The 27522-nt window shown below is 40.1% G+C and overlaps 1 protein-coding gene across 3 annotated transcripts; it reads right to left on the minus strand.

Moving 5' to 3' along the window:
- Positions 1-1234: 1234 nt before the first annotated feature.
- On the minus strand, positions 1235-26996 carry SNX16 (sorting nexin 16). 3 transcript variants are annotated; one of them, XM_054984328.1, is made up of 9 exons: positions 26856-26996; positions 22445-22559; positions 17934-18390; positions 16013-16099; positions 14368-14516; positions 8171-8240; positions 4997-5133; positions 4012-4131; positions 1235-2767 (listed from the first exon to the last, which is right to left on the minus strand). In XM_054984328.1, the coding sequence occupies exons 3-9, from the start codon at positions 18303-18305 to the stop codon at positions 2659-2661; spliced, it is 1044 nt and encodes a 347-aa protein (XP_054840303.1). In that variant the 5' UTR covers positions 18306-18390; positions 22445-22559; positions 26856-26996; the 3' UTR covers positions 1235-2658. The 3 variants fall into 3 exon arrangements, with proteins under 3 accessions (XP_054840303.1, XP_054840302.1, XP_054840305.1); XM_054984327.1 differs by lacking the exon at positions 26856-26996 and adding an exon at positions 26683-26752; XM_054984330.1 differs by lacking the exon at positions 22445-22559 and having other exon boundaries at positions 26856-26950.
- Between the last annotated feature and the right edge of the window lie 526 nt (positions 26997-27522).

The raw sequence follows: 27522 nt of genomic DNA on the forward strand, positions 1-27522 counted from the left end.
GTAAAGAAGGGTGTTGTGAGTGAGAGGTACAAGATGCCATGAATTATACCCAGGGGTCTCAATACTTTTGGGAAGAACACATTTTCTCAGGAAGGGGAGGGGGAGAAGATCATATTCTTGAAACAAAGAGTGATAAAAACCTGGGTCATTGATTTAGGTTTAACCACTCCAACTGCCAATTTATTTAGTCAGTCACACTTATCTGAACAGGGAAGTGCCTTGAGTATGGGATGGCTTATTTTATCCCCTTATCTTGTTCAACTAGTTGTTCAAAGTTTTTTTACAGTGTCAATCCAAATTATACTTTGAATTTATTCAAACTAAATCTATATCTCATTTTTGTGAAAACAAAATGTTTTCAAAACTAAAGCAATAATAAATAAAAATGAATTAATAATTAAGAAATGAAACACCACATCCCAAGTGGTAGGTATGGGGCTAATCCAGTTTTTTCAGTCTCATACGTTATCACTATGGATCCTACTGATTCAGGGTCAATAACGTTATGCACTCACGACTGTGGGGTGAGAAAAGTGCCTTTCCTTATTAAGCTTTATGTTATGTCAGGATTGTTAGTCACAGGAGGGCCATGGTAGTGTAGTGCTGAGAAGGTGAAGGCAAAGCCTACATTTCAAAGCAATGCATTTCAATTGATCTATAAGCTAGAAACCGATAATTACAGAATCGTCTAACATCAGAATCTAACAACACGATTCTGTTCAGGATTGCTCGGTTAATAACTTAGACCAACTTGTGCACTTTTTTTTTTTTTAAGTAGGGCAAAATGTTTGGTTCTTACAGAAACATGCCTTAAGTAACCTTCTGTATTTTTGTATTTTCACCTAAAGCTTTCACACAATAGACTAGCTGAGCTGGCATGGATGAGGTTTTCAAGACCTGAAGAGCGACCAGACAGACTGGTTGATCAGGTGGATTAGAAAAACAAACAAACCTATCTAATGTACTCAAATTTCTATTACATACTCTCAGCTGTTTTTAGTTCAGAAACAGAAGATTACTAGTGATTATAATATATAATACAACTAGAAACCGCCACCAGAAGTATACTAAAGTCCTATTTCAAGGCACTCCGAGAGAGAGGAAGAGCTGTATGTGAACATCAAAATTATTTTATGCACTATTCACAATACCTTTAGCATACAGTAAATGTTGATCAGCTTGCACCCCAGATGATTACGGTCAGTATAGGTTTCAACAGAAATGACAAGAAAAGTTGTCATGTTCAAAAGTTTATTTTCCTCAGACAGCTTTAGGCAGTTCTACAGAGAATGTTGTCCCTGCGCTCCGAAATACAAAGTGAGCATTCAAAACACACCAGCACATTGTGATTGCATATTAACATTAAACAAAAGAGTAGGTGGCACAGAGGGAAACAAAAAAAGCATTCTTCCCACCAGAAGACCAGACAAAAGAAGGCACTTTAAGCAAATAACTGCTGACCAGAATTTTTTAAAGATTCCATAATGCGGACCCACACAGATGCCTAGAACAAGGAACATAACAAGAAGGCACAGCTATGCAATCCTTTCCCCCACCTTCCCAAATCCCAACGGTCCATCTTTTAAAAAAATAGCCAATCAACTTGGCACAATAAGTCTTTTTATTATAAAGTGCACTGTCAGACTTAATACAATTTGAAAGATAAGCTACGCACAACACATTGTGGCAAGTTCCCATGCGTATATAATTCGTAAAGAAAAAAATGCAACTAGATTTTACCTAGTTAACTAATGGTGCAGAAATACGGTTGAAAGGACCCAAATTATCCGTGTATAATATATAGGTATTTTAAATACATGTGATGCATCAGCAACAAAGAGGTAGTGTGTTCTTTATATAAGGCAAAGTTGTAGATCTGATGATTATGTGGCATTGTGGCAAAGGTGTCAGAAGGTTTAATGGAAAGAAGTTGTTAAATCAGTTTTTACACTGTTTTTCCCATGAGGGTGAACATCCAAGTGTGTCTGAGTTTTACAGTTTACTTCACTGAGATAATTCTCATCATAAAGTCTTTCAATCATACTTCCATTTGTGAAACATTCTTTTGGTATTACAAGTATTCCTATTTTTGATGCATTAAAATTTACATATCAGCTATTTACATTTATGACTTTAAAATCCAAAACATATCATATTCTTTTACTAAGCCTAGATGGCATAGTTATATTTGCAAGAGCATAAAATTATATGCCTATATAAAGAATCTGTACAAAAAAAAATCAGATGCCTTAAAGCTGCCCATACAAAATGTATCATCTATTAGTAGCAAATATATGATATGCAGCAAGGTGTCACATGATAAACAAACATGATTGGTATCTACACATGTGACTTTTCAGCCTTTTTACATTAATAAACAGCAGCATTTGTACATTACTTAGAATTCTAGGTATAATTTGAGCTGGCCTTAACCAGAACTTTATATATAAATTAAATATATCTAAAGGCTAGATAACAGCTGAATCAAAGCAGCACTGATTATACTTCCTATGCCAAAAGTTTACTCAGATTGGTTTCTGTAAACATTCAGTCTTGGCTTCTTACCTGCTATATGTGCTTCAGAGCTACTGTATACTTTTGTTCAAACTGTTTCAGACATTGTCATGATTATTATTTTGCAATAGCAACTGGTGTCATTTACACTTCTTCATCTGTAGCACATGCAACCTCAGCAACTTCAATTTCTGGCACAGAATTTTCTGCCACTGAAGTACTCCAAGACGGTTCTTGATTCTCTTTTTCTGAACTGAAGGGGAATCAGAAAACCATGTCACAAAGCCTACTAGATGCTTAATATCCATTTTATAGCTCTTGTGGGTACAACATTTGGAAATTCAGTTCAGTCTACCCCCAAAAGTTATTTCAGGCTGTTATGCCTCTGTTTTGTGTAATGGACATGATCAATAGGTACAGGTATGCCAGGTGGCTTCACAGTCAGGTTATGTGTGTGTATTCTTTTAAACAATTCCCCTGCTGAAGTGTTTGTGTATTCTTAAACAAGAACTAGTGAATGGAAATAATTGTTAACACTTTCAACAACCTTTCCCATTTCAAACGGTGCTTTGTGGTTTGAAGCAAGTACATTTAGAGAAGGAAAAGGATAGGATTCATTTAAAATAACCAGAGGCCCTGTTTCAGGGAACTCCTTATTCAGAAGTGAGATAGCTAGAGATAAGGCAACATATCTACTTATCAAAACTTGAATCCTTCCTCCACATTAAGGAAGTTCCTTAATTCCAAAATGATGGAATTAACTCCCTAGGGAGATCTGCCCATCTATCATTGTGTACTGCTACTGGATGAAGACTTATCCATTTTGTCTGGCATTCCCTTGCTGATTCTCCTTCCAGTGTATGCATTTTGTTTAATTGCCACTGTTTATATTTTTAAAATACTTTTGATTGTTCACCATCTTGGACTCTGGGTATAAAAGCAGCATTAAAATGTTTTAAATAATGTGAATAAGAAGCCGCTTCACTGGAAGAAGGCTGTGGTAGAATACATGCCGAGGCCTTTTCTGTGGAAGTACCCCTCTTTGGTAAGGTTCAACTGTTACCTATACTTACAATGCAATCCTAAGCCAAGTCCACTGAAGTTAAAGGGTCAGAACAGTAACTCTGCTTAAGACCATATTCTTCAACTTTGCTTGCTGCCTAAAAAGAGTTTTTTCTCCTCAACCTTTTCCTTTTTGTTGCATCTTTGAGTATATTGATCAGTTTTGTCGATCTTATCTTCTTGTTATAATTGTACGTATATTAACAGTTTTATTTGTGAGCTCCCTTGGACGCTCAGGATAGAAATTCTCTAAACAAGCAAAATAATATTCAGCTTTCCAACACAGGGCACAATCCTCTAGGAAATCCTCCTGCGCACTACTAATGAAAATTAATGGATCTGGTGCAGCATAACATCTCAGAGTACTGAGTTTTATACCTGCAGGTGCAACGCATTGCAAACAATGTTAAAATTAAACTGGAGTTTTTGGTTTACCTGTTGTCTTCACCCAGGCCACCCTGATCTGCTTCTACTGCAGAAGATTCCACTTCTCCACTGCACTCACTTTCTTCTCCTGACAACTTACGAGACTTTGTTTCCTCTACACTTAAATCCCTGAAATAAAAACCATAGATATTTAACTCACAGTAAATGTAAGCTTCAAAATAAAGCACCTGAGTAATTTTTCCTTTAAAAGACCTCTCCACCACTGTACTGACTTTAAGACTTTAATTTGCTAAGGGACAACTGTGCTCCAATTGCTTTTTTTTCACTTGCAAGCAACAGCTATTACTGAATTCCCTAGCTATGAAAAATTGAGATGTCCCAATGGACTCTGACTTGGCAATCAGGAAAGATACGAAGAGCACTGATAGTGAGCAGCAAAATCTTTTTGCTAGAATGGTGTAAAAAAATGACAAGATGTTTAAGTCTTGTGGCACCACAGCACAAGCGTCTGTTGACTACAGCCCTCTTCCCAATAGGCATTGCAAATTTGATTTCATCTGATAAAAAGATGACATCAACGTGAGTACCAAGTTTTATTTTGAAAAAAATATAAAGAGTTTCATTTATTTCACGGGGTTTCATCCCCACCCGTATAATTTTAAACATTTTACAGAAAAAGATACCACGCCACATATAGTAAAGGTCTTCCTTCTGTATAGCTGCCAATGCTGTTGCTTTCTTCCCTCTATTCCAATCTCAAAAAACACCAGCTGCTGCATCAGCCACTAAGGCTGGGATCTCAACAGTCCCAGGCGTGCACTCCAGAGCTTCTAACACACACAGTGGGATTTCCCCTAACTTGCTCTTTCAGCTGTGCCACAGGCTACACCACAGGCCTCTGAGGGATGGTGCTACAAAGGGAATGGCTCGAGGTGGTGGTAGTGGACTGACTGCAACAGGAAGGGTATTTCAGAAACTATCAGTGTCTCTTTGGATTGTGGTGTAAATTTCCAAGTATTTTCCTTCAGCTTACCTAATTCTTTTCTCCATAGCATCTATATATACTTCTTTTTCATCTAATATTTTTTTTAGAGCTTCTACTTCCCTTTGTTTTTCAGCGAGTTCCTTTTGCAGACGGTAGTTTGTTTCCTCCAGAGTCTCACAAAAAGCCTAGAAGAAAGTTTGAGATTTTTGTTACCACAGTTTTATCTGATGAAGTTATACTGATGGAATTATTTTACTATTCATGGTTGCCTCAATGGAATTTTTGAATTTTTAATGTTAGCAAAGCATATACACATGCCTTTGATTTCATTATACTGAGAAACTGAATATTTTTAGGAGGTAGTAACGTGGAAAAAGCCATGATGTTGCCACTTTTAGCACGACTAAAGCCGTTTAAGCAGAGCTTGTCCTGTTCCTGAGATGTTCCTTCAGAATTATTAATTAACAGTCTGGTTTCTTTCACAAGATTCCAACTCTAATAATACCAACCTTAAAAAAAATGTAGTGGTCAGCATCTTCATCAAGAGTTAAACAAGCTCATAACCTTAATATAAGAATTCAAGTATAGATGTGACTGGAAAGTATTAACATTCAAAATTAAAGCACTAACTAATCTATACAGTTTGAAGGCAAAAAAACCATATTGTAAAGCAAACACAAAATGAGGGAAAATCAAAATGAAGAGGAAAACCAGGTAAAAAGAATGATGATGACGGCTCCCAGTCTAGGCAAATAGTATTTTCAATTTATTAAAAGTGGTATTATATGAAAGTCATTGAAAATGCTACCATTCTTTTCAGAAAAGATTTAGCCCCGATGGAATGTTATGTCTAGTTTTGGTACTCCCATTTATAACTCCAAACACAAAAAAGGATCACTCCAAACATGAAAGGGTTAATCAAAGAAGATAAAGTTGGTTTGAAAAGAATAAAAGAGAATGGGTAACTTTAATACAGAGAAAATAATAGGAAATAATGGGTTTGAAATGTATAAAGGATTTCAAAAGAAAAAAAAAGAGGCAAGCATCTGTTTAATAGGAGACTACTATTAAATAAAATAAACTACTAATTTAATTAAACTACTAATTAAATTAAACTACTATTAATAGACTACTATTAAATAAAATAAAGATCAACATGAGTATTATGAAATCAGATATAAATCTGATTTTTAAAGCAATGCCTCCCAATAGTACATGAAGTTGGATAACTAAGTAAGAGAATCAAGAAAGATAAACAGGTTCATAAGAGAAAAGCAAATAAGCATGTTCTAGTATTATTTAACACAGAAACCTTGATTTTTGGCTGGGTTACCCCAACTCCTAGTTAATGTATTTCTTCTTTTGTGTTTTGTCACCTACGTAAGAATTCTGAGCTGTCCTTTATTTACTGCAAAGCATTATACAAATGCAACCACCTAAACAGGAAGCTGAAGCATTAGTAGAGAATCTACCATTCTGCAATTTATGACAAGATGTTTACATTTCATAATTTATCATTAACTTCACTAGCAAAAAGTGCCCATGGAACCTGGTAGTGATGTTCATTTGGCAGCGTAGCACATTCACAGGGTCATTCAAAGCAAAGCTTACAGCCTTTTAAGTTTGTGGAAGTCAGCGGGATTAGACAGGTGTAAACCCTGTTTAGGATGACACTGTTAACCATATATTCACAAGGAGCCAGTTGCAGGCACTCTCTTAACTCTGGAGAAAATTTTTACAATATGAAGTTTACCATAGCCAAAATGAATAGGCAGTGAAGAATAATATTATCATACTTTAACTGGAATGAAGTTACAATGATCTGTATTAAGGACCTTAGCACATATTAATACAATGTATTCAAGCTATTTATTATGTTCAAAACTTATTGGACACATAAAACAAGTCATTTGATATGTGATTCATATGTAAATTAATGCTACTGATAAGGATACCAGCTGAAATCAATGCTTTGGATAAGTCTTTCCCATAATCTACTTGTGGTGGAAGCAGTCCAAATGTGCTACTTGGTTGCATATATTTAGAATGCACTCTTCTAATTAAGTAGACTTCATTTCAAAAAGTCACTTAAATGAGTTCTATACTACTTTGCAAAATTAGATGCTCAGGACAAAATGATAAAACCATCACTTGAATACAATCTGGAAAAATACACTATTTTAAGCAGGATAAGACTGTTGAGGCAAGATTATAGAGGTACAAGTCCATTAGCAAGTAAATAATTTTATGTAACTAATATAGAGCCAGTGTGGGATAATATTAAGAGGGTGTGCTAAGATTAATGAGACGGGTTCAAATCCCTACTTGGCCAAGAAAATCCCTGGGTAATCACGGGTGAGGGGGAGTCATACTGTCAGCTTAATCTCAGAACAATCTCAAGATTGTTCTGAGGATAAAATGAGAAAAGAAAGAACTATATATGCCACTGAGTGGAGAGGATAATGTACGACAAATAGAAATGTGAATGAATTTTCTGAAAATATGAAACATGGGCCAGTTTTAAAAAAAAAACTAGCAATCATGATCAAAACAGATGAATAGCAACATTAACAAAACAAAAGACTTGAATTTGAGATATCAAGACTAACACACATTACAAGTGATAAGTTCAGAGAAACAAACAAATTCAAGAAAGAACAAATCAGTCAGCTTTATCAAAGCTAAATCACATGAGGCAACCAGAAGCATGCCAATGACATTTTTAAAAGAATGTGAAATTCTGTATAATTATTTGTTATTACTTCCTAATTCTTTTCCTGTTCTCATCGTATTTTATTTATTTTCAATTTCTAGTCCACCTTCCCCAAACTGGCAGACTCAGGGCGGATTACATTCTGTAAAACAGCACACTAAAAAGCTCACATTTCACAATTTTAAAACATCAATATAAAACAGTGCAATATAAATATTTAAAAGGTCCAAGATATTTTATTTATTTTCAGTTTCTTGTCTTTTCAGCAATCTCTGCTTCATTACTGGCTCTGCCTTTTACCTGTTCTGCTATTCTTTAGGTACTGGTGCACAATCCATGGATTATTCATTTTATATCTTTTTCTACGCATCAGACATTTTTATGGCTATGGTAAATAAAGAACAAATATGTGCTCTTCTGTTAAAAAGCAACTCTGTTATAGAACACTGTTAAGGCAAATCTCAGGCTTAGGAGTGTAGTTAAAGTCCTTTTCGTAACAATTTACTTACCCTGCTCTCTTCAAGGCTATCAAAAGGCCCTGGTGGATCATCCAAACAAAGAAATTCCCTTACTGCGAGGCTTATAAAGAAGAGAAGGCAGAAAGGAGAAATTAGGAATGGAATAGCCCAATGAATATGAATATTAAAACGCAATGCTTTCTTAAAATGTGAATTAATAATAGGTTTATCTCCCTATACTTTTTACTCTCTTGCGTGTATGATAAATAGTGAAACTGCTTGAAAAGGGAAGAGTGATCAAAGTAAAGATGGAGAAATAGACCGAACACACATACTGGCTTGGATCCTGCCTAGAATTTCCATGGGCACAAAGAAATTCCCTCCTTCTGCAGAAACTCCAACTACCTCCCAAATGCTCCACTTAGGGGATGAGGGACTAATGATCTCCTGAATAGGGTCGCCAGGTACCCTCCCAGCGGGAAGGGGAGGACCTGACACTTTCTAAGGGCAATCTCTTCTCACGCACACAAATTGCTTGCGTGCTCCAGCTGAACACAATGATATGACTTTGTATGCCCGCCACGAAGTGCAACAATATCACTTGAGGAAGTGACACTGTCGCACTTGGTTGGAGAGCGCCCACTGAGCACTGGCCTGGAAGGTTTTTTGCCTCCTTGGCCTTTCCCCCCACCACTGGGTAGGCGAATGGCGCCGGGGGGGGGGGGGGGGAGACGCTGGAAGCAGGGAATCCTCCACTCCCACTGGGGGACTGGTAGCCCTACTCCTGAAGGAAAAGAAAATTGGTGAAAACTGCCCCACCATGTGCCCATAGAAATTTAGAAAGGATTCTTCATGGAATAGACTCAGAATTGCTGTTGGAGAACAGCTATCTTTACTGTGGGAATTATCTTGCAGGGTTCCACAGGGCACAATCTTATCACCTATATTATTCAATCTCTATATAAAGCCTTTGGGAGAAATCATTCATACCTATGGAATTGGATGTCATCAATATGCACATGACACCCAGCTCTAATCTCATTATCTAAATCCCTTTGTGTTACAGTAGAGGTCTTGAGTCCTGGCTAGGATTTATACTGGATCTGGCATTGCAGCGGCAAAAAAAGGCCTTTTCCCAACCCAGTCAAGTCCAGAAGATGGCGCCTTTCCTGATGGGCCGATCTGGCCACCTGGATCTACACTATGGTAACATCAAGACTAGACTACTACAGTGCACTCTACCTAGGTCTCTTCTTGAAGCCAACTCTGAGACCCTAGTTGCTATATAATTCCACAGATCAATTATTATCAGGAGCTAGATGAGTATGCATATTATTCCCATTGTGATCATTCCCCTGGCTACCCATTAGTTACTGGGCTCAATTCAAGGATTTGGCTATCACATACAAAGCCCTTCATGGCCTTGGTCCCTCGTATCTGCCGGACCACATCTTTCTCTACATTCTATCATGGCAGCTTTGCTCATCTGAACAGGGTCTTCTGCGGGTGCCATCCTGAAGATAAACAAAATCAACAGCTGCCTATATATGTGTATTCTCTGTGGTGGCCCCCACTTTATGGCCTACCTGAAGAAGTCAGGAAAAACTCCCAATCTCCTGGCTTTCCACAAATTACACAAAATCGAATTATTCAGAAGGCCTTTTTTACACAGGTAGGAGGGCTATACTATAAGAAATGGTTCAAAGAGATACATAGGTAAAGGGACAGGAACTGTCGACTATACTACTGTACACTGTCTGTCATTGTAGGATGTTCCTACTGGGCAGTTTCTGCATTGTTTAACATCATGTTTAGTTGCTTATGTTTTAGCACTTTTTCCAGCTCTGTATTGGGTTTCTGCTTGTTTTTAAATTTCTGCAAATTTGCATTTGCATCTTCTAGTCCATTGTTTATTGAATATGCCAGTTGTTGATTGTATTGACTCACACTGTAGAACCTATCTTGCGTCTAGGGTTGCCAGATCCCCTTACACTCCTGGCAAAGCATGTGCACGCAATCACCAGGTGAGATGACATCACAATGATATCATGGTGCCTGGTGGCGGGCGGGCTCCTGCACTTCACAGGGACCAATTTGGGCCCAGTGAGAAAGGCGGACTATAAATAATGTAAATATTTTTTAAAAAATACATATTGTTTAAATCAACTGGCGTAAATATGAATCTAAATAGAAAATGTAACAGTTTCCGAACAGGAATCAAAGAATGCCCAATAAATTCCAAGTACCCAATGAGGCTCTGGATTTTGAGAAATACAACAACAAGCCCTCTGTGCCTCATGGCAAACTTGTAGAAGAGATGCAAAAGCAGCTACTGATGAAACATAAGGATTTGCTGAAAACCACTCCCAACACCACTTCCGGGTAGGCCCAATTCAGCTTTCTGGAGTTCAGTATTTATTGTACCAAATCCATACATCTCTATCCAAAACCTCATTCTGTACATAAACCAAAATTGTTAACAATTGCTATTCTGGGGGGGGGGGGGCAACAATTGTTTTCCAACAGAGTCAGAAGTTCCTTCTCCCCCTAGACAATCTGTGGTGGCATACACATTAGCTGGATTAGTGAACATTTCTATGGTCTAGTAACTTGTGGACTTATTTGCAAGGTCTGAAGTGTTTAATTATCGGGGTATACAAACCTTTCATTGTCTGATTTTTTTTAAAGCCTTGTTTTACACAGCACATAGTACAACTTCTAAATTGCCAGAGCTCAAAATGCCAGGAGTATATCCTTTCCAATGTACTTGAGCAGAAGTTGGGTCTTAGACTGCATGAAAGAATTCCTAAGGACAGCATTGCATAGCAAAGCATTTCAGCGAGGCTCAGAAATTGTTAAGATTGTTGGGCTAGGACCTGGGACACCCAGGTTCAAATCCCCAGTCTTCGGTAGAAATCTGCTGGGTAACTTTGGGCCAGCCACTCACACTTAGCTTAACCTAACTCAAGAGGGTTGTACTGAGGATAAAATGGAAGAGTGGAGATGGATGTAAGGCATTTTGGGTCCCCACTGAGGAGGACAGAGCATAAAGTAAGTAAGTAAATAGTAGTTTCCATATACCAAGACAAATTCTCTTTCTCTCTCTGTTCCCTTCTCTCTGCAGGGTGTTGGCATGCCAAAAGGCTGAGAGCTGAGGCCCTAAACACAGAAAGCTCTCCAGGGGATATCTGCATTATATTTATCACAGAAACAGTAGTTGGAAAGTTATTATCAACACCAGGTCTAAGCATGTCAATTTGCAGCGGATGGGAAAAACAGAGCCAGCATAACTTTCCCATTCATAACATTTATCCAGCCAAACGATCCATCTAAAAATCAGAAACAACGCCGCTACTTCGGTTCATTTGACAGGTACAATAGCTGACCCTTCCTAAGCATATTTACAGTGGATCATCTCTTCATGCTTGAACTGCTCTTTTGAAATTCTGTGGAACAAGGCTGCAAATGACTCTCTTAAAACAACTTATTATAGGAAAGCACTGCTGCTCACCATTGTTCTCTTCACCCTTGACTTCGCTTGTTCCATAACACATTTAGACTAAACTACTGAGTTGCAGGCAGCTCAGTTTTGATACACAAGTTGTTAGTAATGCAAAACTCTTATGTGGCGGTATGATGATAAAAAGCACAACATGCAGCATTTGATTGGACTACAACCAACACTTACAGTATGCAGCTAAGAAGAAAATTTAATAGGATAGCTTTCATAAGCTGTTTTCATAAACTGTATTATAACCATAGCAGCCTGAATAGCTGAGCTTGTTGGAACCTGGAAGCCAAGCAGGGTGAGTCATGGATAGTAGTTGGATGGGAGACCACCTAAAAAGACCAGGTTGCTATGCAGAGGAAGGCAGTTGCAATTCACCTCTGTTCATCTCTTGCCCTGAAACCTCCATGAGGGGTTGCCATGAGTCAGTTAGGACTTGACACCACTTTATCATCATGACAACCATACTGGATAATGAGGTACAAATATATCCTCATAAAAATAATTGTCACGGTCAGACAGAATGTACTTCTGAATATCAGATCTTAGGGAGAAACAACAATAGCTAGTTGCTGTTGGAAACAGGTTGCTGGACTAGAGGAACCTGTGACCAGGTCCAGCGGGGCTTTTTTTATGTTCTTAGAATTAATATGTTTGAGTAAACACATGTCTAGTTACAATACGAATTATACTAAGGTCTTCATTATGGAGATTTTAAGGGAGCAATGACAATATTCGTTTTCCCTTTTCTCCTTTCATGCTTTTGCCCTGCAACTGCATTCATGTGTCCTACAAGACAATGGTATAGCACAACTAAGACCATCTCATCACTTTAACTTTAAACAACCCTTCAATGTTATAAGTATGGAGACAAAGTAATTGTGAAGCTCTTCTGCCTAAAGGACTGTCTTTTGACTCACTGAGATCAATCTCAAAACAGAGACAAGATGACTTGACCTGGAGGGCTACTGAAACCCATTCCTACATATTCAAAAAAAATATGGAGCCATCAAGCAAGGTAGTCAAACATCCTTCATGGATTAAGTAACAAAAAAAGAACAATCTCCTGTACTTCTTACCAGGAAATCTGTTCCCTGCCAGTTCCAAGCCTCTTTCTTCTTCCCTGGCTGACTTCAAGCAGCCATCCAATCCCCTCCCACATCTTAGCAATTCCTCAACCCAATCCAACCAAAACCCATGGCATTTCCTTTATGGGAGCACAGTCCCACCTGTGGCTGCATGTCCTCTTGACCTCCTCCTCCATAACTGTCTGTTTCCATCTCTACTCCAAACCTTCAACTCAAGCTTAAGTTTAGCAATCTCCTATTCTACCACAGACTTTCTTCCTCCCTCCACCAGTCCCCCTTGTTCCCAGCCCTGGCTGCAGCAGTCTCTTTCTCAAGTGCACTTCTATTTCCTTCTCCATACCAAAGCCTCTCATCTGAAGTCTCCCACTCTAATGACCCCCCTTTTCTTCCCTTGATCTTCCCACTTCCTTATACCTGGGGTACACTTTTCATGCAACCATACACGGGAATGTACTTCCTGAAAACATGTGTTTTTTTTGTGTTCCAGCTGGGAATGTTTGCCACTGATACAGTTTTATTGCTTGCATTGCATTAAAACTGCCACTTCTCCACCTTTTTTCTTTCCTTCTAGCCAATAAAAATCTAACCTCTGGATTTAGAACTGCCTATTTTCCAAACCCAATTGTGTACACATTAGCCCTTTCACTACGCAAGATGTGCTCAGCTCATATCCCATACTGTACTGATGCAGTGCTTTCCTCCTTTGTGGAGTAGGTGGAATGTGTTCCTTTGCTCATATACCTTTGGCTCACACAAGTGCTTCGCTCTGACACTAAGTGACAGAGTCTGATAGACCTTTGGGTTCACTGTCCTCCTCCTCCTGCTGACCATCAAGCACAGGATAATTATTTCTGGCAACATCTGAATGAGCAAATTAAGGTTTGTGCTTGCTTTGCAAAGCAGATTTTCAAACTGGGAACAATCTGCAGTTTAGAATGCTGCTCTGCCGGGTACATAAGCTATAGTTTACTAATTTGAATGCAGTGGTGACTATGGTTAGATGTGGAAGTGGAAAAGCAACTGCTTGGACCATATTACATTACAACTGCTTGCTATTTTAATGGTGGTTAGATGTTAAGAAGCATTGGTTTTATTGCTGTTGTCACCTCCACTGGGTCCCAGCTACCTGAAAGAAAGGTCTATAAATGTTTAAAATAAATGAATAATGAAACTAAATCTGAGATTAGGGTCAAGGAGGGAGTGCATGATTTTAATAATCTCCCAGGTTTGTACACACAGCGATAAATTACTGTTTTCTGTTATATATTAAACAAGTTAGATACTCTCTTTCCTTCCTGCAACCTTATCTCTGTTTCCAAGTTACTGCACAATCGTTAAACTGTTTGGGCCACCTAAAATTCCTGCTGGAATCTAAAATTTTTGCTGGAACTTAACAATTTGAAATATTTCAATTTCTCTATTCAAAGGTTTTGTTTTCCATTGTTTAACTTAATATCTCTATAGTAATTGTAAGATCTCTTAGCTTCCTATGCTTTTTAAAGTTCTTGATTTAAGAAACAAAGATCACTTACAGTGGTACAGGAGAAAAACAATTATATAATTCAGAATAGTGGGCAGCACAACTCAAATTGAACTTTTAAAATTTGTTAGGACAGCCACAGTTTTGGAAGAGCAAGGTGGGAATCACCTACCAATTAGAAATGTCTTTGTGAGCAACTAGATTCTGTAGGAATGCTTGCAGTCCAAGTTGTCTGTCTTCCAGGAAGTCAGGGTTGTAATTATCCTTGAACCAGCGCTTTGGTGGAAGTGCCAATCGAAAACCAGGAAACATATCTTTCAGCTGAAAAAATATACCAGGAGATTATCATAGGAAGGAGTCAGATGCTTTCTGTATTCCTAAATAGGAATTGTTTGCACTAACCATGTTTTTTCTGCACTCTTTTGTTTCTGAGTTGCTGCTCCTTTACAAATATATATATATATACAATAGATTATATATTTGTTTATTTTAATACACACAGACACACAAATGCTTTGAAGAGCAGCAACTGAACTGATCCTCTTCGCATCTAGTTAGGAGTGTGTTTACTAAGTGAGGCTGTCACTCCTGCATTTTAGCAGCAGAATTCTTATCAATAGGGATTATAATGACCAGGCCCCGAAAGGAAGAAAATATAGCTGGAAGAAAAAGACTAAATCCTGAACTCCTAGCCAGTATTGTAATCAAGAGAGAGAGAGTATTTCATAAACTGGTTTTGGATTGGCTCTTCAAATACCATTTCAAATCATGTGTCTCCTGATTCAACTGGCCAGATTATCAGCTCATTGGAGAGAAGCCTCCATAGTAGTGCATTCCTTACAGAAGGAGATGCTGACCTGAACATCTAAGCAAAACCTCTGGATAATTTCTCCCAGAATACCGTTTAACAGTTTAGAAATTTAGAAAGTCAAAAGATATGACTTAGAATGTAGCTGATTCTCCAAAAGGAAAAAAAACCTTACCACATTGCAGTTCTAAAGCAGATATTGCATGGTTATCAAATAATGGCAAAGTTTCAGTTTTAATTTGCCATACACTAGCTTGGATCCTAAGAAACATGAGCAGAGCTCTAGTCATAAAATATTTCACAACCTCCCACTTCCTGAAGGTCACTGCAGTGCCCCAAAAGCCATGCCAGAAAGTCCAGTGACCATCATGAATGGGGAGTAGGTACGGTTGCCAATGGCCTGTTTCCCTGCCATTCCCCTGTGCCCGCGAGGTGAGTGGTGATGGGAGACCTGGGGGGACCTGGAATCTCTGGGAGTAGAACTGTCCACTTCAGGTTGGGGAAATTCCTGGAGATTTGAGGGTGCAGCCTGGAGAGGAGAGGTTGGGAAGGAACTTTAGTGGGGCATAATGCCATAGAGTTCACCATCCAAAGCTGCAAACTCCAGGCAAACTGATCTCTGTAGTCTAGAGATGTAATTCCAGGAGAACTCCAGGCCTCACCTGGATACTGGGAACTGTAGAATGACATTCAATATGTTACAGGAGACTGCAGCTGAATGAGGGCATTTGCCAAGATCACAGCCACACAAATGCAAGTTCTTTTTGTTTGAATTAGTCAGAAGTGGGGGTGCATCCAATCCATTTTATGGCCTTCGGTAATATTATTTACAGCTATTAAAGAAGTTATAGCCCTTCTGGCAAACATTCTATAAGATAATTGGCACTTTTCAATCACAAAAAAAATCATATTTTGAATAAGAAAATCTGACACAATTTATGTATAAAGGAAACAAGAGAAAGATTTTTATGGTGAATTAGTAACTTGAGATGTTTGCCTGGTTTTTTACCTTATCATTAAGCCTGGAGAAGTCGGTGTATCTTCTGAAAACCACCCAGTTTTCCTCAGGATTTCTCTTAATAAGTATTTTGTAAACCTGTTAAGCAGAAATCTATTAAAGCAACTTCACTACATCTTGTGAGCTGTGTAGCATACTTATACTGTAATTATTGGAAAGCTGACATAAACATGCTTTGTTTGAAGAAGAGAACAAATGTAATAAAAGCTTGCCAACTGTTTACTACAGTTTGAAAAATGACCATCTGTTTCATGCATGCGCAGGGCTGGCACAGTATTTGGATGTGTAGTATTCTTTATTGCTGCAGAAAAGCCAACTAGTACCAGGGGGAGGAGTTCAGATTTTCCATTTCTAAAAATGTTCACTAACATAGAAGATTTCCACAAATTATGCAAAACTTTACAATCTGTCTTAACTGTGTCAGCAGCAAGGGGCTTTATTGTCTTTTATCTACATAGTATGGCCAGGACATAAGCTTTTTAACTGTCATAAGGAGAAGTAACAGAATGTAGAAAGGGGCTGATTCTGCACACGTTGGATAATGCACTTTCAATGCACTTTATCAATCGTTTGAGGTGGATTTTTTGTTCCGCACACAAAAAAATCTGTTCCAAGTGATCTATAAAGAGGATTGGAAGTGCATGATCCAACGTGTGCGGAATCACTCAGTCAGCAAATCTTGATATTAATTTATGATGGTTTATATGACAAAGTGGATCTAATCTTCATACTCCTAAACTACTGCATGCCTATATAGTCCAACAGAAACTGCCAGATGCCTTTAATACTAGCTGTAAGTGACAAGCTGCTGCCATTCCAGAGCCCCATGGACTCCATGTGAATGTGCGCATCCAGCGCTAGAAGGACACTGAACCCCTAGAAGAGATTATCTGTAAGTTATTAGGGAGGTCATATTACATTTTGGAAAGCAATCAGCTTTGAATCTGTGTTATCAGAGGTTCATCTGTTCAACTGACATATATGGTCATAAATTGTGATGAGTTTCATGAATGCAAATAGATTTAGAACATGCTGTTTTTTCAGTGGCTATCATGGATTTTCATGGACCCACCACAATCAGAAGAACAGTAACAGCCAAGAAGAAATGTTGTACTCTACCTCTCTTCTCAGCTAAATGCAGACCTTCTGCCAGCACAAAAGGCTCTTCCTCTGGTATAAGTTTCTTACACCAAAAAAAAAAAAAAAAGGGCTCTGAACTTAGCTGTGGAATGATAGGGTGCAACCCAATATTCACTAATATTGTTTTAGTGTATCTTTCAACATTACCAAATATGCAGGTATTAAAACATCTAAGTATTATGGTTTTAGAATTAGTAAGTATTAAGGTTTTAGAATTATATTCCATAGGAATATAACTCTCTAGATTAAGTCCCTTTCCTCTTATTAGCAATTTGGCTATTCTGTTGATTATTGTTACGGAGTTTTCAACTCACTGACTGGAGCTGATGATGATGAACATGGGTAAACAGCCAACTTAACATGACCCCTTGCTTGTATAAAATAGTGCTGCCAATTCAGAATAGTCCTCTTCCTCCAATACCTTCAAGAACCAAAATGTGGAATCAGGCAAAGAATGTCAGACGTGATCCTATGTGATATTAAGCTATCTGTATAAATCTCAAAACAAAGCTAAAATTTGCAGAACTGGAGTATTTATTTTTTGGTACTGAATCAGCTAATTTTCAACAGCAGTTCAAAGAGCTTTGTATAGCAGGGCAGCTCAAAAATCATTAAAGACAAGAGAAGCCTAGGAAAATTCCATAAGCATTTTAGAACTTAACGTGAAACAAGATTAATATTAGAAAAACATTCCATAACCTTCAAATTTTAAAGTGTCTGGGTTAAAACCTTTGAAGGAGGAAGCATTTGAAAGGAGAAACCCACTACTTACTGTAAATTTTGCTCTCTCTTCCATCACTTCATATCCTAGTATCGTAGGCGTGGCAGGTCGATCTTCCCAGCTTCCAGAGTCTGTATTTTGTGTTGTATCTTCTGAGGGTTGAGTACAGTATTCCATAGATGTGTTCATACCTATAAATTTAGTCCTAACAAGTGGACTGTTACAAGGAGATGAAGTGGCACCAATCTCATCAGGGATGCTCATCTTTTTAAAACTACTGTTAGAAGAGTCTTCCAGCTGCCCTTTGGAAGAATTTGAACTGGTTGAAATGCTCCCAAGTGATGATCTTCTTTGGTTTCTATTTGTTGCAAAACTAGTAGAACTTCCTATAGGAATTGGAACAGGAACATATGGGGTAGCCATTCCTCATTAGAAAGCCTAAGAACTTTTATTGTTCTTGATTGCAGAACTTAGACAACGATCTTTTGTTAACTTTCTTTTCAAATGTCTGGGGGGGAAAGGAAGCAGTTTTTGATTATAGGAATATCAAAATATAGTGGTGCTTCTTACAACAGATTTCTTTTCCACATTTATATAAAGCAACAATAAAGGATAGAATCATTTTAGAAAGTTATGCAAACTGGAGGGGAAAAGTCTACAGACTGAGAATGATACTTTGTAATTTAAGTTCAGTAGCTACCATCAATTCTTATAAAATATTCAGTAAATGCTTGCATCAATGATTTATCTGGTCCTGCTCACTATACACAAACTCAGAGATCCCAGCTTTATTTCTCCTTCTTTCACTCCTGACTCTACCCCAATACTTTACCCCTGTCACACACATTGAAGAACAAATCCTTGAATAAATAGGGACAATACTTGTAGAGGCTTAAACATTTCAATGTGAAACTCTGTTCAGGCTTAGTAAAAGGGAAACCAACAGGAAAAACAATAAACATGATATACAGGGAAATCCTAAACTGAGTTACACCAGTCTAAACTTATTACAGTTAATGGGTTTAGACTGGAGTAACTCAGTTTAGGATTACACTGTTAATGCAGCTTGACCCGAGAGTCCAAATCCCTATTGTGCCATGGAATCTTACTGGGTGACCCTTGGCTAATCACTGTCTTTCAGTCTAATCACCCTCACAGGGTTGTTGTGAGGATAAAATGGAGGAGGAGAGACCAATATACACTTTCCTGATTGGAGGAAGGGCAGGATAAAAATGTGCTGTATATATAAATTAACTAGCTGGATACTTGTGCTTCGCTATGGTATTTAACTACTTTAAATCCAATTATAATACTTATGGGTATGTAAGATTTTTTGGTTTACATAAAATCCCTATTTAGGAGTCTTACAGCATCTTTCTTCAACCGTCTGCATTTTCCTTTACCTGATTTTTACCTCAGAACACAGAGTTCCACAGCTGACCAATCAGAGAAAGGGGGTGCAAGCAGGCAGGAGCCTGCCAACCACACAGGAAAGCCAGGCCCCACAGGGAGATTGGCAACCCTAGTGAGCTTTTAGGGGAAGACTAGAAGGTGCATTTTACCTCAGGACACATTCAATGACTCCCAATAGCAACTGCATACTGTTTAGAATGGGAGGGGGGTGAGGATCATTCAGGCCACATATGCAAATAACCTCTGTGTTCCAACTGTCTGGGGAGGGGGGGGAAGATGAGGTGTGGAATGTTGTGAGTCCCAATCAGCCTGCATATGCAAATGACCTTGAAAGGCTGGCCCAATCAGGAAAGAGCGGCCAAGGAGGCAGCAGTCTGCCAGCCACACACGGAAGCTGTATCCCTTTGGGAAAACACATTTGACCCCTTGTTACCCCCTCAGGGGGTGAATTTCTTAAAATCCCTTCTTAGTGGGTGTTTATATCATGAAAGGAATGTTCTCCCCACATTTCATGTTTCTAGGTCCAGGGGTTTGGGCTGGGTGTAGGGTTGCCAGGCCCCCTCAACCTCCTGGCGGAGGACAGGGGCCTGGCACTTACCTTTGGGGAGAGGGGTGTGTGCACGCGCAGAGCGTGCACGCGCGCCTCCACAGGTGTGATGACATCCCTTCAGGAGTGACGTCATCGCACACCCCCTGGGCAGGCCCATTTTCGGGCGCTGTGGAGCACTCCTGCACTCCACAGCACCAGAAATGGGCTGTTCTGCCACAGATTGGGCCCATTTTTGGTTCCTGCGCTCTGCAGCGCCTCAAAATGGGCCCGAACTGTGGCAGAACAGGCCTGTTTTGGGCACTGCAGAGCACAGGAATGCTCCTGAGCTCTGCAGCAGCTCAAAAACGGGCCCAATCCCCACCGAAACTGGCCCATTTTGGGCGCTGCGGAGAGCAGGAGCGCTCTGGGCCCGTTTTGGGCACTGTGGCAGCGCCTCAAAATGGGCCCGATCTGCTTCAAAATGGGCCCATTTTGGGGCGGTGCAGCACGCAGGAGCACTCCTGCACTCTGCAGCTGCTGAAAATGGGCCCGGTTTGCTGTGGATCAGGCCCATTTGGAGCACTGCAGAGTGGAGCACTCCTGTGGGAGTGGGGTGTGGGGAGCAAGAGCGGGGGATCCCCCGCCCCCACGGGGGGGGGGGTCTGGGATCCCTAGCTGGGTGTTGATGAGTCAGTTAGGACATTTGTCTTTATAACTAAGATCAACACTCATCTATTTTCAGTGAATCTCAACAAGGCATAGGAAAATAGATGCTATGAAGAGAGCAATATTTTTACATCAGCATTAATTTTGACAAAAGAATATGATAAAATTGTTTAAGAAATAATTGAACAATAATAATAATTCACATTTGCATTTTCTTTGTATTTCCATGAATTTCAGGTGTAAAGCTGAACATAGGCTTGCACTATATAAACAAGCTCTTGTGCTCACATGCACTTTTCCTTCATAATCTTGTGAACTCCACTTTAGTGCAAATCATAGTTTGTGCTATATCCAAATCAGAATTGCAAACTAAATTCAAAGTGTGGTTTGCTCATTTGGAAATACAGAAAGATATATCTTATCCTAAAGCAGAAGTCACTAATGACCTCAAATATGAGGATGAACAAGAATAAAGTTGAGTTCACATAGTTCTAATTTTTTTTGAAATTATAATTTTTATGTTTCTAAAATGGTATGTCCTGAATTTATTTTATTCCTATGGTATGGGAATAAACTAAACAAAGCTAACTGTGGCACAATCTAAATTTAAATATGATATATTGAAGTTTAATAAGGCTGACACACATTCCACTGCAAGAATAATACTCCAACTAGTACAACAAATCTTTTCCGACTTATTTAAAACCAATCTTGATTTAATTTGATCCAGTTATTGAGCTCATGGTCTCCCGAAAAACCTAAGCTCTTATTCATGCTAAAACTTGCAAGAGACAAAGACAATAAATGAGAAGAGAATCAACATTTAATTACCACCTGATTATCATATTGTAAAAAGGCTAGATTCCTGTACTTCTGCAACATCATATACTATGAAACAATATGACATCATTTTCTCAACCCTATAGATTAATCACCAAGCACTTCCCTCCTAGAACTGGAAATTCTTGTAATCCTATTACAGCATGTATACATAAATCAAATCACTCCAAGGACCATTTTATTTTTTTCCCTAACTCATAAGGGCCACATTGCTACATTATCTGTAAGAAATCATTTTTCCTGTTAATATAATTTTAACTTAGTCTTGTTTTAAACATTCTCCATTAACCCCCTTCTCATTTTACTGTTTCTTTGTTCCTTTTCTTCCCTCCACAGCATTTTCTCTCTAAATCCCATCTTACATACTAATAGCCAAATGGCCTTGATTTGAGGATACTTGAATTTAAATACTGGAGCCATGAACAGACAGACAGATCCTCATACACACTTGAAAAATGTCCCAGGTTTGCAGGAAAAACCTGAAATCTAAAATAAAATACACTGATGGAGTAAAAAAAAAACCCCTCCAAAATAATAAAAGCAGCTCCTGTAGCTTTAACCAGATGACCTCAGGGGCTGCTGCTAGGCAACTATAACAGTTTAGCCAGTATCCAAGCTTGGTTTTTGCCAGTAAAAAGGTAGGGTGAGGGGGGAGGGCCCTTTCCAGGGCTGTTTTGGCCTTTGAGGGAAGACTCATTGGGACCAAGCCCAGAAGCAACCACTGAACAACTTAATATCACATAACTTGACTCACCCAGACCCTGATGCTTGCTACTGTTCAACAGCAGCCTCCCCTCCCCCAAGCCAGTGTAGTGTAGTGTAGTGGTTGTCATTTCAGAGTAGGATCTGGAAAACCCAGGATCTGTGGAAGCTCACTGGGTGACTTTGATCCAGTCATATACTCTCAGCCTAATCTACCTCTCAGGGTTTTTGTGAGGATAATATGGAGGCAAGGAGAAAAGTGTAAGCTGCTTTGTGGAGAAAGACAGTATATAAGTGAAGTAAATAAATAATAAATGTAGATGAAGATGAGTTATGGTTGCCAGGTGTCCCCCCCCCCGGGCCAAACGAGGGAATGGAGGGTCATGGGCAGGTGCGTGCTGGGGGAACTTACCTCATGTGTGCACAGACTGCTCACTCTGGAGTACTTTCATGTTGTGCCAGGAATTATGTCATTCCCGGCATGAAGTGAAGGGTCACGTGCAGGGCCAATTTTGGGAATGGAATCCCTAAGATGGGGGCAGATAAAAGGTAAGTTGGTTAATGGATCTGAAAGAAAATGTGAGCATATGGGGTGACAGGAGAAAGGAAAGAGAAAATGGTGTGGGGAGGGAGATCCAGGGTAAAGTGAAGTACCCTCTGCAGATTCCCCACCATGAAAGTGGGCCTGGCTCAGTCAGCACTATTCAACACTAGTGCTGGGCCATAAAGGAGAAGCTGCAGGAGGGTAGAGTGGGGAGGGAAAGCTGACAGGGAGGCAGACAAAGATTGGTGGGGAGGAGAGAAGGAAGCAGCCAGGAAAGGGAAAGGGGACGTGGTGGGGGAGGGGAAAAAGAGATGGGCGCCCCCATGTCCTTGAGAGTTCCCTCATGATGTTCTATTCTGTGTTGCTGTACAATGACAGGTCTATACCATTGTTCTGTCTTCCTCCTTCACTCTTTTCCATACATCTCTCTCGTGCCCCCCTATACTCAACAGAACTCTCTCCATTTCCCTCTCTGTTAACTTCCACTTTGCCTCCCCACCCCCCACCCCGCCCCAGTACCAGGTCTCCCTGATCCCCTTTTCTCTTTATGCTCCATAGCACTCTCTTGCTCTGGCTAATATTATGTCTTCATTGCACTCAACCCTCTCCCACTGCTTATTCTTCTTTCTATGCAAGAGACTGAAAAAGCTGATACTAACAAGTACACATATCTGAATCCAGGGTGAAGATAAGCAATGTGGGTGTCGGGAGTCAGACATCCTCCTATATCCAGCCTTTCCATCCGAGGGTTTCTTAGACATTCCAATAAAGAGGTGAGGCAAAGACACCTTGCTAAAACACTGTCCCTTTGAAAAAAAAATTTCAGAACAACAGACAAGATGCTTCTACTGCCACACTCCAACCTTGCAGCCAGCTTTCTAGTATGTTTGGCAGAAAAGAAGCCTTGCAGAGTTCCACCAACTCAGTGTTTACTTCCATCCTCTCTCTTCCTCTGTCTTGCCAACCTGATTGCCTTTTCGCTCTCCTTGCTCAGATGTGTTTACATCTACCCAGGCCACTGAAATTGCAAGGCTACCAATACCTTTCTTCTGTCATAATGCTCAAGCTGGTGTACATGAAATTTCCAGCATGTGTCTCATTCAAGTAGCAACCAAACCCAGAGCTATTTAATATTAGCAAGTTGTTGCCATGTGCCAGTTTGGTATAGTGGTTAAAAGCAGCAGGACTCTCATCTGGAAAGCTGGGTTTGATTCCCCACTTCTCCACTTGAAGCCAGCTGGGTGACTTTGGGTCAGTCACAGCTCTTTCAGAGCTCTCTCAGCCCCACCCACCTCACAGGGTGATTGTTGTGAGGATAACAACAATGCACTTTGTAAACTGCTCTGAGAGGGCGTTAAGTTGTCCTGAAGGGCAGTATATAAACTGAATGTCGGATGTTATTCTAATCATACCTCAAGAAATAGCAATTAACTGACTGCTGGTCAAACAGGACCCACACAATATTAGGAACAGATCCAAAAGAGTTTCCAGCAGTAGAACAACAATAAAGTGTCAATCAGGTTGCACATGAACAACAAGGATTAGTTATTTAAAGGGAGGCTTTTAAAAAATCCCAGCAGTTCCTATTACATTACATGGCAAACTTAGCCTATTTGGGATCTGCTTTAGATTTCAAAGCCAGACCTGGTAATAAAGCTAGCTTTTTATGCTAGCTCATTCCCCGCATTTAGTACTGCAAGACTAGGGGATCCATCCACCAACTCACCAATTGGGTAGCCCAATCTCGTCAGTTCTCAGAAGCTAAGCTGGGTTGGCCCAATGAGTACGTGAACAGGAGATTGCCAGGAAGTCCAGAGCTGTTATGCAGAGGCAAGCAACAGCAAAACACCTCTGACCATCTCTTGTCTTGAAAATCCTATGAGGTTGCCTTAAGTTGTTTGCGACATGATGGCACTTTCAACCACCAGCTGTGGAAAAATAATGGCCTTTCCTTTAGCTCACTAGTTTAAGGAGCCTTTCTTAAGCTTAAGGCAAATAGTTGTTCTGCCAGAGGAAGAGTTACTTAGATTGATGAAAGGCTCCTTAGGCTGGAAAAATGCTTTAAACTTTAGAGGGGCAGGATACAGGCCGCTGTTTTATAATGAGTAACAGAAAAGACATAACCATGTAGAATCCACGGAAACATCCATTTGGATTTTATCCAGAGTTGCCAATTAGCAAGCACTCTCAATCTACAGACTAGATAAACATCAAAATCTCAAAATGTTGGTTTGTTAAAACTGAAACATTAAAATGTGCTGATAAAAAATTCCTGTGCATTCTCAGCCACAAAACAGTTGCCCAAGGTGATCTCCTTTGAATCCTGAAAATTCTCATGAACACACAACTTAACTCTCTCCAAACTAAGTTATCAAAAGTTCAAAAGAAACATCAGAACATACAAGGCAGCAATGACAAGTCATCAGAAAATAAAGAGGTGCAGAAAATCTTATTACAACTTTATCCCATGTGCTCACAAATTGAAATATTAATTTGACAAGTTCTGACTTGTGAATCATAATATTGTATCAGACCAACAGCTAAGAGTTACATCCCATGACTAGAAAGGTTTTTTTTAAAGGCAGGAATATAGAAAAGTGAAGAAAAGTGAAAATGTGACATTAACTCAAGAGGGATATCAATGTTAAAGCAAGAACAAGCCAGGCTTTTGGCATCTCAAGTACCATCCAGTTTATAGATAGCATAACCTTAACCTTTAATGAACTGCTTCAGGCGTATAAAGTGTTAGCTATTCTTTACTATCACTCTCTAACATGCAAGAAAAGATTGCAAATGGAGGGGGCTAAAAACAAGAGCCCAAAACAGTACCTCTTGCCATGGCCTTTTGCGCTCACGGTTTACAATCTGTTTTCTATTCTAGTGCAGTGTGGTGCTGTGGCTAGTGGTGGACTCTGTGAGACGGGTCAAATCCTTCTTGCTCCTCCTTCGTGAGAAAAATCCTTCTTGCTAGTGACCTCAGCCCAGACACTTACAGCCTAACCTACCTCACAGGATTGTTGTGAGAACAGAATAAAGGAGGGAGAATGAACGATACAGACAGGTGCTGTAGCATAGTTTGCTGGTTTGAATGAATCCCTCTACTACCATGAACTCAGCAGGTAGCCTTGAGTAAGCCACTCCTCTCAGCTCCAGCTGTATTGTGGGAATTATAATAACAACCCTGACTCTGTTCACTGCTCTGAGTGGGGCACTCAGCTGTCTAGAACAGCAGTATATAAGCACAGCTATTATTATATGCTGCCATGAGCTATTTGGTGTCAGAATAAGATAAAAGTGTACTTAACACCAACAAAATCTCCCTGTATATACCTAATCTCAAAAAGAGTCCAGTAGCACCTTTAAGACTAACCAATTTTATTGTAGCATAAGCTTTTGAGAATCAAGTTCTCTTCGTCAGATGCATCTGACAAAGAGAACTTGATTCTCGAAAGCTTATGCTACAATAAAATTGGTTAGTCTTAAAGGTGCTACTGGACTCTTTTTGATTTTGCTACCACAGACTAACACGGCTAACTCCTCTGCATCTATACCTAATCTCAGAGAGAGACAATAAAAATGCAACTGAGATCAACAATAACCTTAAAAATCACCTCGTTTCATTTGTAAAAGATATCTAAGAAACAAAATTTCGTTTTATTTATATTCATTCATTTATAGGAACTGCGGTTTAATTTTCCTGAAGATAAAAAGGTGACAACTCAGACAACCACATTTAAGTAGCTTATGCCACAAAAAAATTCTTTTCGGCGTTACAGGGTCATACAAGACACCGGCGGAACGACGCCCCCTTTACTAAGGACTCTTCACGGCAACCTTCCGCATGGCTACTTAGGCGCCCCCCTCTCTTTTGCCAAATGGGGCTTACTCCCGCGTAACATGCACAGGGGCGCAACTTTAGCCTGGGTCGTGCCCTGCACACACTTACTCAGAAGCGAGTCTCACTGACCCTAAGAGAACTGCTTCCCTGTAAGTGCGACGAGGACCGCCGCCGGATGGGGATAGAGAAGCCCACCACCGGGAGGCAGCCAAGGCCATACCCCCTCCCCACTCCGACCAGGGGCCCGGCGCCCCTCGCCTCCACTGACCGGCCGCCGCAGTTTTCCCGCCTCCTTCTCCGCTTCAGCGTCCCCCTCTTCATGGCACCCCAGCAGGAAGAGAGAAGCCGAAGAAGCAAAGCCAGCAATAGCCCCTGCCTGAGCAGAGGCGGCCAAGCCCAGCTAGGGAGGAAGGGAAGGAGGGAGAGACCAGCAGCGCCTACCTGTTGTTTGGAAGTCGCCTCACCGCTGCGGCGTCCCGAGTTACCCGCGACACCGCCGCCGATTTGTTAGGCGAGCATCAAGCGGCGCCGTCCCATCTTTAGAAACTACAGCTCCCAACAGACAGCGCGCTTATAACTGTGCGTGACTCGGCGTATTCTGGCTAGAGCCCTGCCTTCCTCCTCCCACCGCAAGCGATGCGATGTCTTCTGGGATTTGTAGGCTTCGTCTCTCTGCGGGAAGAAATAGGAACGTTCTCTACGGAGCTGCAACTCACGTTACCAGAGGGACGGAAGTGGCTTTGAAATCTGCATGTCTTTTGCGCGGTTCTGGTGGTTCCGTTTTTGTGCTGAGTGACTTCGAGGCGGAGAGACAATGTCAGAGAGGGAAAGGGAAAAAATATCTCACATTTCTGTGTCACAATTTCTTCCTTTCGTTAGCCAAACCTCACACAGTCGTGAAACTCACTGAAAGGTTTCAGTTTTGTTTTTAAAAGGTAAATTCCAAGTTAAGTTAAGCTCTCTGCTTCCTTCTGCAAGGAGATACAAGGAACTGATTAATATTGCTGGGCCTATTTCTCTGAATGGCACAAGTTCCAGGGAGAGTGGTGGTGGTGGAGAGTGCCCTCAAGTCATAACTGACTTATGGCGACCCCCTGGCAGGGTTTGC

This window comes from Eublepharis macularius, chromosome 7 (assembly GCF_028583425.1).
Source record: "Eublepharis macularius isolate TG4126 chromosome 7, MPM_Emac_v1.0, whole genome shotgun sequence".
NCBI lineage: Eukaryota > Metazoa > Chordata > Lepidosauria > Squamata > Eublepharidae > Eublepharis > Eublepharis macularius.

Bases quoted from the DNA above. Each gene is read 5' to 3' on its own strand.
- SNX16 (XM_054984328.1), bottom strand. From the start codon at position 18,305: ATGGCTACCCCATATGTTCCTGTTCCAATTCCTATAGGAAGTTCTACT. The intron at 8,241-14,367 runs GTAGGTGATTCC...CTTCTTTATAAG, and splicing joins CACAAAGACATTTCTAATTG to CCTCGCAGTAAGGGAATTTC. The intron at 2,768-4,011 runs GTAAACCAAAAA...ATTCCCCTTCAG, and splicing joins GGCCTGGGTGAAGACAACAG to TTCAGAAAAAGAGAATCAAG.